Raw genomic sequence first — 14,561 nt, forward strand, 5'->3', positions numbered from 1 at the left:
CGGATAATCTCAGTAACCGTTAGCACACTAGAAAGCTGAAATTTGGTACCAATATGTATATCAATCACGCCCACAAAGTGCAAAAATAAAAAATGGGAAAAAATGTTTTATTAGGGTACCCCCCATACATGTAAAGTGGGGGCTGATTTTTTTTTTCATTCGAATCCCAACGTGTGATATATTGTTGGATAGGTATTTAAAAATGAATAAGGGTTTACTAAGATCGTTTTTTGATAATATTAATATTTTCGGAAATAATCGCTCCTAAATGAAAAAAAAGTGCGTCCCCCCCCCTCTAACTTTTGAACCATATGTTCAAAAAATATGAAAAAAATCACAAAAGTAGAACTTTATAAAGACTTTCTAGGAAAATTATTTTGAACTTGATAGGTTCAGTAGTTTTTGAGAAAAATACGGAAAACTACGGAACCCTACACTGAGCGTGGCCCGACACGCTCTTGGCCGGTTTTTTAAGATTTATTTTGTTTGATTTTAAAGTCACCCTATCTGGATCGTAGCTAGCAACGTATATAAAATCGTATACAATTGGTTGCATTTTGAGTAAAAGCCTTAACACGGTTATCATATTTATGCAGATTCTTAAGCCGTCTTAACGAGTGAGACAGCGCTATGCACGTATATAGCGATATCCTGCTCTAACATAACGGTGTAAGGTTCTGCATACAATGTGAAGCCATCCTAATAGCCTTTACTAAATCACGACCTTAGTGCTATTCGAAGCATGTAAAATATAGACGGTTAAGCAAATCTCGTAATTAAAAAAAGGCGTGAATAAAATTTTCTATACACGATAAACCGTCGCTCCTATATTTTTTTTTTAACTGTTATGGCTCGTCGGTGATTCCACCAACGTCAAGGTTTAGGACGGCACGCGTTTTATGAAGACAATTACCCGGTGAGTCCTACATTTTTCAAATTTGCCGCCTTTTTAGTGACAAGTTTTGCTTGGCCGTCTTTACTCTGTAAGTCAGACAAGAACGCAGCTATAAGTTAGAGCGAGAGAGCTAAGGTCGTGATTTGGTACTTACGTCTATTCTAAGGTTTTTGGAGTTCTGGTAGTGGTGTGCTCTTTAGTGTTGCACTGATCAGGGATATGGTTTGAGTGAATAGATAGTTTTATTTTAATAGGTGTTTTTCAATTTTTTTTTTCTTGTAAGTGTGTCTTGATGTCTTCCCTTGTGGTATTTTGATTGAGCCTTTCTAACAACTGCAGTATTTACTTTTAATTATTTTTATGTATTTTTTTTTACTTAAAAAAATATCTTTTTTTTCTGACTATGATCACTCTTTGAGCAAATACATAACTACCCCTACTTACCTACCAATCTATTTGGAGAAAGACACCTATTTTTTCATAAGCAGTGTTGCCAGTGTATTATTAAAGAGCAATGTTGTAATCCTAAACATTTCTAGATGTGTTTGCAGCGGTTTGTCCACAGGAATGAATGTTGCCATGTTTCGACGAATGGGTAATTTATGCATGCTCCAAATGTTTTTTGGGGTTTGCCAGAATTGTAAAAAGTAAAAAAAATACACGTTACTTAATTGATTCATTTTTTCTCCAGTTTTGTTACGAACAAAATCAAAAATAAATAATTTAGGTACTTAATACTTATTCATTTAATTTTAATTTATTCTAAATACTTATTTTTCTTATTTTTTCCTTTCATCTATTAAAATTGGAAAGTTAATAGAATACAATTATCTAATTAATTTGATATCTACTCATTGTTTAATTTACAACATTATTTTTATTACATTCAGTTTTGTATATTTCATAATTCACTATTTTTAAATAGACAATATATACTACCAGTTTTTTTTCTGTGAGTTCACATCATCAGATCAGTCTAGATTGTAGAATTTAACTATAGTATTAGATAATTTATTTTTTACAACTTCTGGCTTTTCCCAATTCCCGATGTATCCACGAACACTTACAAATATTACATATATATTAATCTCCTGTGAATAACTGAAGTCAATTTTTCAGGGGTTTTTATTCACTACTTATATGTACATCACATGACCACGGTAGGTATGGTTACGAAACGTTTCGTGCTTTTTTATATTTTTTTTCTCAGTAAGTATACCTATACATTAAAGTAAAATCTAGATGTAATAAAAACTACACATTTTACGGCACAAATTGAAAAATATATTTAGTTTAAAACATATAGGAAAATTGGAGAAAAATACCACGAAATGTTACGTTAAAAATGTCTTTAATCTTCTAGTGTTTTTATTTTATAGCTTTAGAGCTCAGTCTACGGTATTTTTTTAATTCAGTTATTTACAGGACACAGGGTTTCCTTTTTCAGTTCACTATTTACTGTATTTTATCTAATCGAAGCATGGATTTTCAGCATTATGGGCTCTTAGCCTCAGTCCCCTGGCTTCGGCCGAATGTCAAAGTAAGTACTTGTTTATCTACCAGCTTATCACAAGCTTGGCTTAAAAAAACACTCGCTAGTAGAGAGCAAATAGCGGAAAAAAATATTTGAATATTTTTTATTGGATATAATGTTGGAAAAAATCGAATATTCATATATTTAATTTAGATAACGACTAAAATGCCGTAGACTGAGTTGCCTTCTTTATTCATTGTTTTTTTAATCTGCTTTTTGTTTATATATTCCTGTATATTTTATAGCTCTTCTACTCATTATTATTTATTGGGCATACATATACACTAACAGACATATGAACATATAAAAGGTAAGTGATGTGATTGTCATAATGGAATGTGCATGTCGTCATCATTGTTTATTTATAAAATTTAGAATCAAAAATATAAAATGCTTTAGTATATTTTGGGTTCTAGTATTGGATTTATCCATAGTAATAGTAATGTATAAAATATGAAGACAATTTCATACTTAAGCGATTTTCATTGTTACGTAAAGTATGTACAAGCATATGACAACCAAATAATTAAATGTGTTAATTTAATTATTATTCCAGATTTCGCTACTTACCTATTTATTCTAGGTAAAATTAGTAGTTATAAAAAAGTAGAACTTTTACAAATACTTAAATATGCTTTTGATACTCATTCCAACGAAATACATATAAGGCACAGCTCGGCAAATCTCGACTGGGGGGTCAAATGTAACTGGTCCATTTTTTCCATGTTTTACAATGTTTGCATTATTAAATAGAGTGTCCACCGGTTATTCAATTCAATTCAATTCTTTATTGCTTCCATGTTGGTACATAATTATTACAGGTGGCAGATATAAAAGGTAAGGCACAACACAACATGAGACCCTGTTAGGGTATTGCAAAAAATATAAATAAAAACTATAACTGAAATATACACAAAGAATAAATTAATAAAATACATTATTGAATACATTATATAATATATGGTAGGCGTGTTCAGTGGATACATGCAGAACTCAACATCATAGTGTATTAATGGAAAAAATGGATCAGTTACAATTGCCCCCAGTCCAGATTTTCCCCGCTGTACCTTAAACAAATTAATAAAAGAAAATTTGTCTTGTTAATTGTTAAAAATTGAATTTATTAAATTAACCTGTGTCTCATTACATTCTCTCACAAACCGCTCTAGTTTTTTTAAATATTTTTACTATTGACCAACGTTGTAACTCGTAAGATGCCATTAAAACTCATATCGATAATAATTAAATTAGCAACATCACTATGGTATTCATTTGTCTACCGCTTACATGCGAATATCAACCGTGTTATAACGGCATAAGACTTTTCTAGATAAAGTTTTATAGGATCTTTTTAAGGTAATATGTTAGGCCGATTAGACGCTTGGTTTTAAACCAATTTGCGAGGACTCGATAATCTCATTAGAGCTGTCTCGTTTGCTCTAGATTTATCGATAATTGAGTCTATTTTTGCAAATAGACGTACTTTGAGTTGTATGGTTTTTAAAGCATAATATACAGGGTGGCTATTAAATAACTACATTCCCGTCGCCAGGGAGGTTTTGGCGATCAGAATAGGCCCCCTGAGTGTTTTTTTTTCGCTCCAACTATTTTAGGTTTACACTGAGAGAAATTTGCATTGTGAATTTAACAAGTTCGACTTGTTGCGGTTTATCCGTTTGAATCAGCCAAACGTATGTTTAAAACAATATGTGTCAGGTTGTTTTTATAAAATCGACTTGTTGATTCAAATATATTGCCGATTCAAATGACAAGTAGTTGTTTGAACCAAAGAGCACGTAGGCGCTATTTTAACCAAAAAACTTGTTGAACGAACATGAAAACTGGTTGTATTTTCTCTCAGTGTAGAGTGAAGTTGGTTGCGAGCATTTTGATCAGCAGAAAAAATTTATTATTTCCAAGGAAGGCATGCGGATTAAGTTGTTTGTGAGATTTAAACGTAACATATTGAGTCGCGTATGAAAACTGTCAAAGAAAAGTCAGATATACCTACTTAAAAATTTTGGTGGAAAAATAGTGAAGCGAATAAGAGAGTTTTGACTGAAAAATTGTAAATACAGACGGTTAACCAAATCTTGGCAATATAAATGCAAATTTTCTATGGGAATTAGAACTTCGCCCCTACTTGGCATTATTAATCAATTTTAAGTATGGCTCGTCGATGATTCCGCCGACGTCAAGATTTAGGAAATACAGCTACATTTTTCAAATTTGCCGTTTTTTTTTAGGGCCAAGATTTTCGGTCTATAATTGCGTATATTTTTGCAAATAATAGGTGGTAATTACTTAAAGTTTTTTGACGACCGGTCTGGCCTAGCGCGTAGTGACCCTGCCTGCTGAGCCGCGGTCCCGGGTTCGAATCCCGGTAAGGGCATTTATTTGTGTGATGAGCACAGATATTTGTTCCTGAGTCATGGATATTTTCTATGTATATAAGTATGTATTTATCTATAAGTATGTATTTGCCTCCTATCCCATAAAAAAAACTATGACAAAAAGTAATTGATATAAGAGAAAAAGTAAACACAAAAAACTACATTCATTAAAACTAGGGCTCAACATGGGGTCAAGTATTAGGCTATTTTTAGTACCGTACTTACCTTCTGTCTCTTTCCCTTTTCGTTTGAATGAGCGGGAAACAAACAAAAGCAAGCCGGCTCTTAGCAACTACTTGCATGACCTTACCAGGGACGTTTCTGTACTAGACTTGTAGTTCAGTAAAAAAGCAATTTCAGGGAGTGAGAGCCTTATCCCTCAGGTAATAAACTATATGTGCCATTGGACTTATATTGACCGGGATATAGACCGTGATTACCTTTTTGATTTCTATCGAGCTTTTAATGTTTGTGTAAAAAACCGGTGAAGTCAGAATTGAACAAACGTAGTGACACTGTGAGTTCAGTGGTAACGCTGAAAGTGAACGCAGCCGACGCGCGCGAAGGAGGGTAGATCGCACGCTGTCTACGCAACTTTGACATCCACCCGCCTTCGTCAGTTTTCCGTGATCATGATGCATGCAACTGCGTCGAAATATTGGGAGCTCGATAAAAATCAAAAAGGTAAATCACGGTCTATATCCCATTCAAAACTCTTATATGTGACGTTCTTTATTAAAAGGTACAGCCTCTTTACATTTCCACAAAAATTTTCTCCTCGTTACGCGAACAACCTGCCTTTGTGCCCTTTAATCTGTCATTTGCTAAAAAAATTAAGCGGTACTTCCCCCTTTTCATTTTTACATCTTTTTAGGGTTCCGTAGTCATCTAGGAACCCTTATAGTTTCGCCATGTCTGTCTGTCCGTCTGTCCGTCTGCGGATAATCTCAGTAACCGTTAGCACTAGAAAGCTGAAATTTGGTACCAATATGTATATCAATCACGCCGACAAAGTGGTAAAATAAAAAGTGGAAAAAAATGTTTTGTTAGGGTACCCCCCCCTACATGTAAAGTGGGGACTGATTTTTTTTTTCATTCCATCCCCAACGTGTGATATATTGTTGGATAGGTATTTAAAAATGAATAAGGGTTTACTAAAATCGTGTTTTGATAATATTAATATTTTCGGAAATAATCGCTCCTAAAGGAAAAAAAAGTGTGTCCCCCCTCTAAATTTTTTTTTAGTTTATTCAGAAACCAAACTGTCACATAAACACATTACATATTGGCAATACAAAAATGTACTGCAAAAAAAGAAAAACAATAACAAAAGACCTGGAGGTTCATAATTGTAAACCAAATAATGTTCACTAAATGTATATAAGAAAACAACATCACGTAACGTAATACAAGAAAATTAAACTGCATACAACATAAACATAAACCTAAAGTAATTATGTTATTAAAACAACTTACGTTTAACAATAGTTTTTAGAATAGCCAACGAATTTTGGAAACAATGAACATCAAAAAGGTGTTTATTATAGTAGCTAGGAGCTCGTCTGAAAAAGGTATGTCTAGAATAGTTCTTGACACAAAAACTGATGTGAAACAGCGATCGAGAAAATTTTTTGTATCCTCTCTAAATGGTCAATATGTACTTGGTACTGCGGAACTGGAACTTTTGAACCATATGTTTAAAAAATATGAAAAAAATCACAAAAGTAGAACTTTATAAAGACTTTCTAGGAATATAGTATCTATACTTTTTTAAGACCATGTAACATCTTTCAAACTAGGAGTCTAGTACATAAAGGTCGCTCATGCTCGCGTGTTGAAGCCAGTTCAGCTTTGCCCTAGATTTAAACCTGTGACCTAAACCTAACATAGGGTTTCGTGGTAACACGACGTTATGACAAGGTCGTATAATTGTGGACATATAGGTAATACATATTTGTGGCGTTTTATGCCTAAGTTTGTTGATAAAAACACTAGTCTAAAGATATTTACCTATTTATAGTCATTCAAATTTATATTCGCCATACTAATAATCAGTAAAAAAAAAAACATTTATTTCAGACCTTGAGCCCATATTAAAATAAGTACAACAAATAACACAAATATGTTTTTTTTAAATAATCAGTCAAAAAATTAGTGTTGCGAAGAATATGACATATCGATATCGATAAACGTTATCGACCATTCTGACCAAGAGTATAACTATATGATCAAGAATTGTTCATTACTAATAAAAACATAAAAGATTTTCTTACTTTTTGACGGTATATTTGTCTGTTCGGCTGTCGATTGAATGATATTAGGTTAAAAAAAGAGGTTTATACTCGTAAGGCCTTTTTCTTCTTTATAAGTTAAAGGATCTCATTAAAATCATGCTGTGTCGAGCGCTTGATAAACAATAAACCGTAAATTGTATATATTCTTAAATAATGCAAGAATAGGGACTTAGAAAATATACCTTCATGTTTTCAGTTCGGTAAAGAAGTCATGCTATCGTTATAATCTAAATTTAATTAAATCAGTATTTCAATACGTATGTTAGTTCAAAACTGGCGTTTATGAAGGCCTTTACTTCTCCAAATTTTGAAAACTTTCCTTTGTTTCAAAGAGACACAAATCATGAGTTTGGTTTTGGTTTGACCCTTGGTGCTCAACTAATGGTAATCAACTATGATTGTAGCTAAAAAATTAAAACAAAGAGTGTGTTACATACAGGGAGCCAAACTTTGCATAGTGACTTTTGAGGTCATATTGAATAACTTTCATCATGGGACCAATAGGTGGGACTGGGACATTATGACCTGAAAAGTCACTATGCAAAGTTTTGGTAGTACTTTCAAAATCTACATATAGACCAGCATTTTCGACATTTGTCAAAATAAAAACTGAACTCGTCATGCTTTGCCGTTTACCGATCGATGTAGGTAAACTTCGACTTACTAGTGAATTCTCCTTTCAGCCCGCACGATCTACTGCTACGAGTGCGACAGCTGGACAGACCCGCGCTGCAAGGACCCGTTCAACTACACGGCGCTGCCGCGAGACCAGCCACCTCTGCAGACCTGCAACGGTTGCTGCGTCAAGATGGTCCGCTACTCTAAGAGCCGTGAGTATTCTCTCTTCTTCTAATCTCTACTATTAGAGTGAGACAAACATGGCGCTGCGGTGGGACTAGCCACCTCTGCAGACCTGAAACGGCTGCTGCGTCAAGATGGTCCGCTACTCTAAGAGCCGTGAATATTCTCTCTTCTTCTACGCTCTACTATTAGAGTAAGACAAACATGGCGCTGCCTTCTATCATATTGTATAAATCACACCACATCAGTATCTATTCACCAGATTTTAAAGAAACCTGGTAAAATAAAATTTAATTTGTAAGCACAAGCCCAAAGATTAAAAAATACCTTTTTTTTTCAGCCTACGAAGTGGTCCGTCGCACCTGTACATCGCAGCTCCAAATCAACCTGTTCATGGTGGACCATGTTTGCATGATGGAAAGTACAGGCACTGGCCACATGTGTTTCTGCGAGGAGGACATGTGTAACGCGGGCGCCGGCGCGCGCGCGGCCGCCTGGTTGCTCGCGCTAGCCATTGCATGTGCATGGAGGTGAAGCGTAGTGTTGGGCGATGTCGATTAGGCTGTTGGGTGCTCGAATGGTTATCGATTAAATCGTTAACTTCGCTAGCTTGGAGATGGGAGAACACGGTAGCGTGATAAAGTTTACTAGGCTGTCCTTTTCGCTTTGTAAGTGCGATAGGGATGCGCGCAATAAGTTTTATCACATTATTGTGCCCGGAGGTTGTAGCTAGATAATGTCGAATTTGAAGGGTTCAAAGATCAAGTAGTTTAAAGCTTTTGTTGAACCAGAGGTTCTGTCAAAAAACGGTTGTGATGCTTTATTTAAAACTTTTCAACGCGTTGGAATACAAATTGATAAGTAACCGTAATTTACAGTTTTTAATGTCATCGAGCTGTTCGGAAAGGTTAACGGTTACAACGAAAATCATTTAAATATGTAAACATTCGAGAACCAATACGCCCGGATTTATAAACATCGATAAATAAATGCATTTTTTTTAATTTCATACATGTTGAAAATTAACAAACAGATGTGTGAAAATACACATAAAAATTTAGTAGGACATGATATGATAAATTGCATGTATTTTTCGATGTTACCATGAATTAAGAAGTTCAAAAACGCTGGCTTGTGAAATAAAAATCGACATACCTAATTAAAAATGTGGGCCTAAAAAGAGAACTATATCTTGTATATTAATCTTATAAAAATCGATAAGTTTAATATGGAAGGTGTGGTACAATTTTTGACTGCGAAATTTGAACTGTTTTTAAACAGTTATGAGAATTGTGTTTAAAAGTGACAAAAATGTTTTTTATTTGACCAAACCAGTGTTCCAACAACGATTGTTCGACTGAGCCCAAACTAGACTTTCGTCCAATGTAGTGTAGCAGAGCTTTTTCACATCACTATGCGTCCTTCAGAACTTGTACCTGATATTTATGTACTGATGTGGAAAACCTCAATCATTCGCTCTCACGATAACATTTTGCTCTAACCTAGACGTAGTTACGACAATTCCAAACGACTAGCTTGTAAATAGTGCGGCACGGACGTGCATATCGATATTATCGATAAAGCTGACACACTCAATGCTTTCTTATTGGTCCAAATTTCTTAGACCAAGTTGAATTTGCTCATAGATGCACGTAAAATAGATGTGGGGCACTTTTAGATAGAAATTAAATTGGTTATAGACGAACTAGCTTGAACTGCCGAAACGTAAAGAAGTTTAAACAGGATAGTTTTGTTTGAATATTTAAAAAAACAGTTGTACAACGATTGGCAGTCTGATTTGATTAAGGCTCTTGCACTTTAAAAAAACTGGCAATTTCTTTGACTTTTAAAGTTTGCATTTTAGTTAAATCAAACTGTTTTATCTTGTATTATAAAAAAAGTGTTTTTGATAATCTGAATACCACTCTATTTTTATAGTGCAACTGAGTCCTTACTTCTATCTACTAAAAATGTACCATAATGTATCAATAAACTAAAATGAAAAGCTACGTCATCTTAAGGTCTGCGTCTAAACTCTTGGAATAGGTAGATAATTAAATTGCTGCTAGATTTTATTCTAAAAATGGTTGTGTTTGTCTTTTGTTTGTTTTATAGTTAGTGTCAAAATGAAAAGGGTTGAGGCGGGATTTTGATAATATAAGTAATAAAGTAACTAAGGGAAGAGACCATATAATGTCGATCTGAACAGGTTACCTGTTTATACTTTAAGTTACTCTTTTACCTATATCAGGGGTCTTCAAACTATGACCCGGTCTGGTCTGTGGAAAAATGACTGTTAGCTAAAAAGAATTGACCACAAAAACTAAGATTCGGTTTGGTTTTTTGGCGCATTTTGTTCTGCCTAGGGTCATGTTTGGAAACCCCTGACAAAGATGGTACTTATGCCTTTGTGTCATAAAAAATACGGTCACGAAAAGCATTGTGGTTGAAACGACGAGTAGTGATTTTAAATTCGGATACTAGTTATTCCTTGGTGATTATAAAGGCAATAGATTGAACAAGTTAACGAATTATAGATATTTTATTCCGCTTTCGTTTTGACGTTTCGTGTGACGGGCGTAGATGTACGATGCTAGTTGTAGAAGATGAGAAACAAGGTGACCTCTTTAATAATAAATATAGTGCTAGAACTTGGCCGCGGCACTCCCGCGCGGCCTTAGCTTAACTAATTTAGGAACATAAACACCAAATAATTTTTAATCGTTAAATAGCTAATAAATAATAATAATTTAGCGTTTGATAATGCGGCAATGATTTTTAGGTAGTTTTTATTTTAAACAAAGCACTAAATGTGCATAGAAGTGAGATATTAAGTGCATAAAAGTTATTTCATTGAATTTTGAGGTCTCGTTGCTGGTTTGAATTGTTTTTTTTTTAATTCAAACTGATGGCGAGATTTTTCAAAGCACTGCTCTACAGTGAGATATTTGTGAAGAATAGCTTTATAAAACAGTAGTTCCTTTTATGCAAAATCGGAGCCACACTAGGTTATAGGCAATTTGATTTACGCCATATCATCAGTAGGTTAGTAATCTGATTAAGGAATGCAAATCCCGGAGAACCGGTTATTCCGAAACCGGTTAAAAGTAATTGCTTGAAAAGCTTTAAGCGATTATATTATAAGTTTCTGGCTTAATTTCATAAATAAGACAACAATAGAAAGTTAAAAAAAAACGTGTTACGCTTTAATTAAATTAAAGAAAAAATCACTAGGCAATTTATTTCCATTGCACATGTATATAAACGCAAAGTAATTCACGTCTCAATAAACCGGTTTATAACAAAGAAACCGATTTACTATTACGCGAAAAGGATTTGCATTCCTTAGTTTTAATGTAAGTGCAAAGCATAATATAAAGAGATGAATATTGTATGTATATTTAAAAATATAGTATGACTATATCTATTAATAGTTTACATAATCTTCCTTGTTAACTCTAGTTCTTAATGACGGTTTTGAATTAAATAGATACCCTGATTATTTTAAATTTCTAGCTTTAGAGTAAGTTCGGTCTGACATGTCTCAAACCCATCGCATGTGTCACAAGGTATACCCAGAATGTTTAGGACTAGTATAATGAAATTGGATACGCCACAGCACAATAAAATGACTACTATTTTATAAAAAGGAGAAAAACATTAAAAAAAAAACTATTTTGAGTGAAATACCACCATCTTGTACGTACTGATACCCAATTAATACGTTCACGAACGACTAGTGACATCATCTGTCATAGACCAAAGGAAACAAATGACTACGCGTATGCTATAGCATATGTGTCCACGAATGTCTATCACACCTTTGTTACTATCGAATCGACATAAAGAACATCGATATTTTTTGCGACAGTGGCATTTTTGCATCACTACAATAAATTGTGTTATGGAACATCCAAATAGCCCACTCTTACATCTTTAACCGTACATCTGTTCAAGTCATATATGTCAATCCAGGTGAATTCGGCAATTTAAAGTGTTATATTTTTACGGAAGTTTCTGTATACGATCTATTCTCTTTCTCTCATGAAGCTTCGCCACTCGAGCATTGCAATAGTATTTTAATTCTGTCTCTTATTGTCAGGTGCATTTACAATCTTAGTAATATTTGTACGTCGTAATCCAGCATACGACTAAGTACTTCCAAAATCTTTAAAATGCCGAACCATCAACAAACTGTTATGTCTAGGGTTGTAGCATGTCACAGCACTGTAGCAGGCTTCCCACTGGCCCTGACACCTCTGAATGCGATTCTTTAAGATAGCTGCCACTTGGCTGGGGCACTACCCTCCCTATGGTTGACTTTTTCGATTCCATATTTGAATCAGAATAAATTCGATCACGAGATTTACTTTTTTGTTTTAAAATCAGTCTTTGAATAAGTTTTCCATTCTTAAGTCTTAAAAAATGTATTTTTTGCAACATGACAATGGAATATCTCGTAACATTGTTGTTTAATGACTAATCTCTTTTGAAATTTATTTTTATTCTGCTTCTTATATTTTGGAATATTGTTAAAGTCCATAGTGGCGTCAGCTAACTTAAACCTTATATTAAACTAGTATATATGGAAGCTGATGATAAGACTAAGTAACGTTTTACCTAAATCGCTTTAATTTTAATAATTAGTATTTACCTATTATAAGAATGCGATGTAGTGTTGGAATATATTTTTTTATTTAAATTTAATAACGTTCAATAACAAAGCACTGGACTTAAAATATTCAAAAAAACACTTTTTATAAAAGTGTGTTTTGAAAACATAGATCGTGAAATAACTAGTGCTATTGAATATAGATAAAAACTAATAAGAACTTGTGAAAATTAAAAAAGTATATTTCAACACATTTATTTATAAATCTTCTTCCTTCACTTTATTACGGCATATCACGCATTAGACAAATAGTTCGGACGGTACTCATAGTCAATTAGACCTCTAAGATAACACATGTTAACTTTATTTAACAATAAGCATGTATTTACAGACAATATGCACGAAAAAATCCAACCTAATGCTGTCAAATTGTGTTAATGGTATTTTTTCTTGTATATTATTGTGTATCATTTTAAAATAACCATTTTTTCAAGTAATACCATCTATTTATTATGTTGCAAAATATAAATAATAATATTTTGGCTAAAAAAAGAAAGACAATATCGATAAGATTATCGATAAAAGGTAAAGCGTCACTACTTCAACCATCTCGTTCGAAAATATTTTTCAACATATTATGGATGGATTTTAGTTCTTTTTTCAAAATTGGTTAACTCTTGCACTTCCTAACGCTACGCTTGCGCGACTAACCAAAATCTGACCGCTCCAAGGCTGGAGTCTCACCACAGGGTTATGAACATTGAGACACCAACAAATACTTATGATATTTGCTTACCAATGCTAAGAAGCATATGTAAGCTTGCCAAACAAAAAATAACTTAAATAAAAAAAAAAGATTAGGATAAATGTCTCAATCTCCATACCGACAGAGGCTTCAGCCAACTCCAAACGCAATGTGGCCTGTCTGTTTAATTTTTCTCATGTTATTCTATGGTTCAACAATAAATGTGCAGTATACCTAAATGTCCGGTTATTCTATATTTACCAATTACCACGTCTTCCGAAGATAAACTAATGTATTTATCTTTCTTATGCCAAGAACAATATCATAAGCTCTTAAATATCGACTCAATTTGACTTATGGCTATCCAAAAAAAAAGGCGCTAAACGCTATAAGGATTTTTCAATTGAAATTTCAATAAAAAAACGTCCTTATGGCATATAAATCCTAAGGGTTTCCCCAAACCTATGGACGTGGAATCGGCTTTAACAGACCAATAATCGCTCGTTAGTATTATGAAGACACGCGCCGTCGACGCGAAACGCATGCGTATAATGTTCATACAAACATGCGATTTTTGATCGACGAACGCCAATTCCGCGTCGATAGGTTTAGGGGAGACTCTAAGGAGCCTTGTGTAGTGGAAACTGTGGAAAGCAACGTTTGGATTTGACTAAATTGGTAAATATTGGTATAAACCAGCAGTGTGTCGATGTTAAATGTTTCTAATTTCCTTTTTTTCTTCTAGAATGATCAATGTGTCCGTTTTCGTTGTGAAATTGTATATCTGTTGTATCTATTACAAATTTAAATGGATGTTAAAATTCAACTGATTAGTTACGTCGCTTATAAAAAAAAACTGCATTAATAATTTTGTCGTTAATACGTGCTTAATGAAAAACAAAGTTATAGGTGCAGTTGTTTGAGCTTCGATACAATAAAGAAATGTAAGCTGGCGGTTTGGACGGAAAAAGCTTTTATGCTGACAATAAATCAGTGCAGTATTATTTAATCCAATATTATCACAACCTACATTGGCTTCAAACCTAAGGTAAAAATGTTTTTGTCAAATATTGAGAAGTGCCATAATTATAAAAATATTGTTATACACTTGCATTTTCATTACTCCAACCCTTTCTATTTATTAAAACAAAATATTGGTATCAAATAAAAAGCAATATAATAAAAAAAGCTTTATTACTGACAGCACCATCTCTTGAGTATTATAATAACTATCACTATAAATATCGATATAATTATCGATAACTTACACATCCTTATAAATACAAT

General features: G+C 33.5%; 1 protein-coding gene across 3 annotated transcripts in view; it reads left to right on the top strand.

Annotated features, from left to right (window-relative positions):
- The window catches only part of LOC125238575 (protein quiver), a 30,622-nt gene extending 16,243 nt beyond the window's left edge, over positions 1–14,379 (top strand). For 2 of the 3 annotated variants that reach the window (XM_048145916.1, XM_048145917.1), the window contains exons 4-6: positions 2,388–2,435; positions 7,800–7,946; positions 8,258–14,379. In XM_048145916.1, coding sequence (XP_048001873.1) covers positions 2,388–2,435; positions 7,800–7,946; positions 8,258–8,451 — 389 coding nt within the window. In that variant the 3' untranslated portion in view covers positions 8,452–14,379. The remainder of the gene's footprint in view (positions 1–2,387; positions 2,436–7,799; positions 7,947–8,257) is intronic. The other variant, XM_048145918.1, reaches the window with a different exon arrangement.
- The last annotated feature ends 182 nt before the right edge of the window (positions 14,380–14,561 follow it).

Source organism: Leguminivora glycinivorella, chromosome 24 (assembly GCF_023078275.1).
Source record: "Leguminivora glycinivorella isolate SPB_JAAS2020 chromosome 24, LegGlyc_1.1, whole genome shotgun sequence".
Classification (NCBI taxonomy): domain Eukaryota; kingdom Metazoa; phylum Arthropoda; class Insecta; order Lepidoptera; family Tortricidae; genus Leguminivora; species Leguminivora glycinivorella.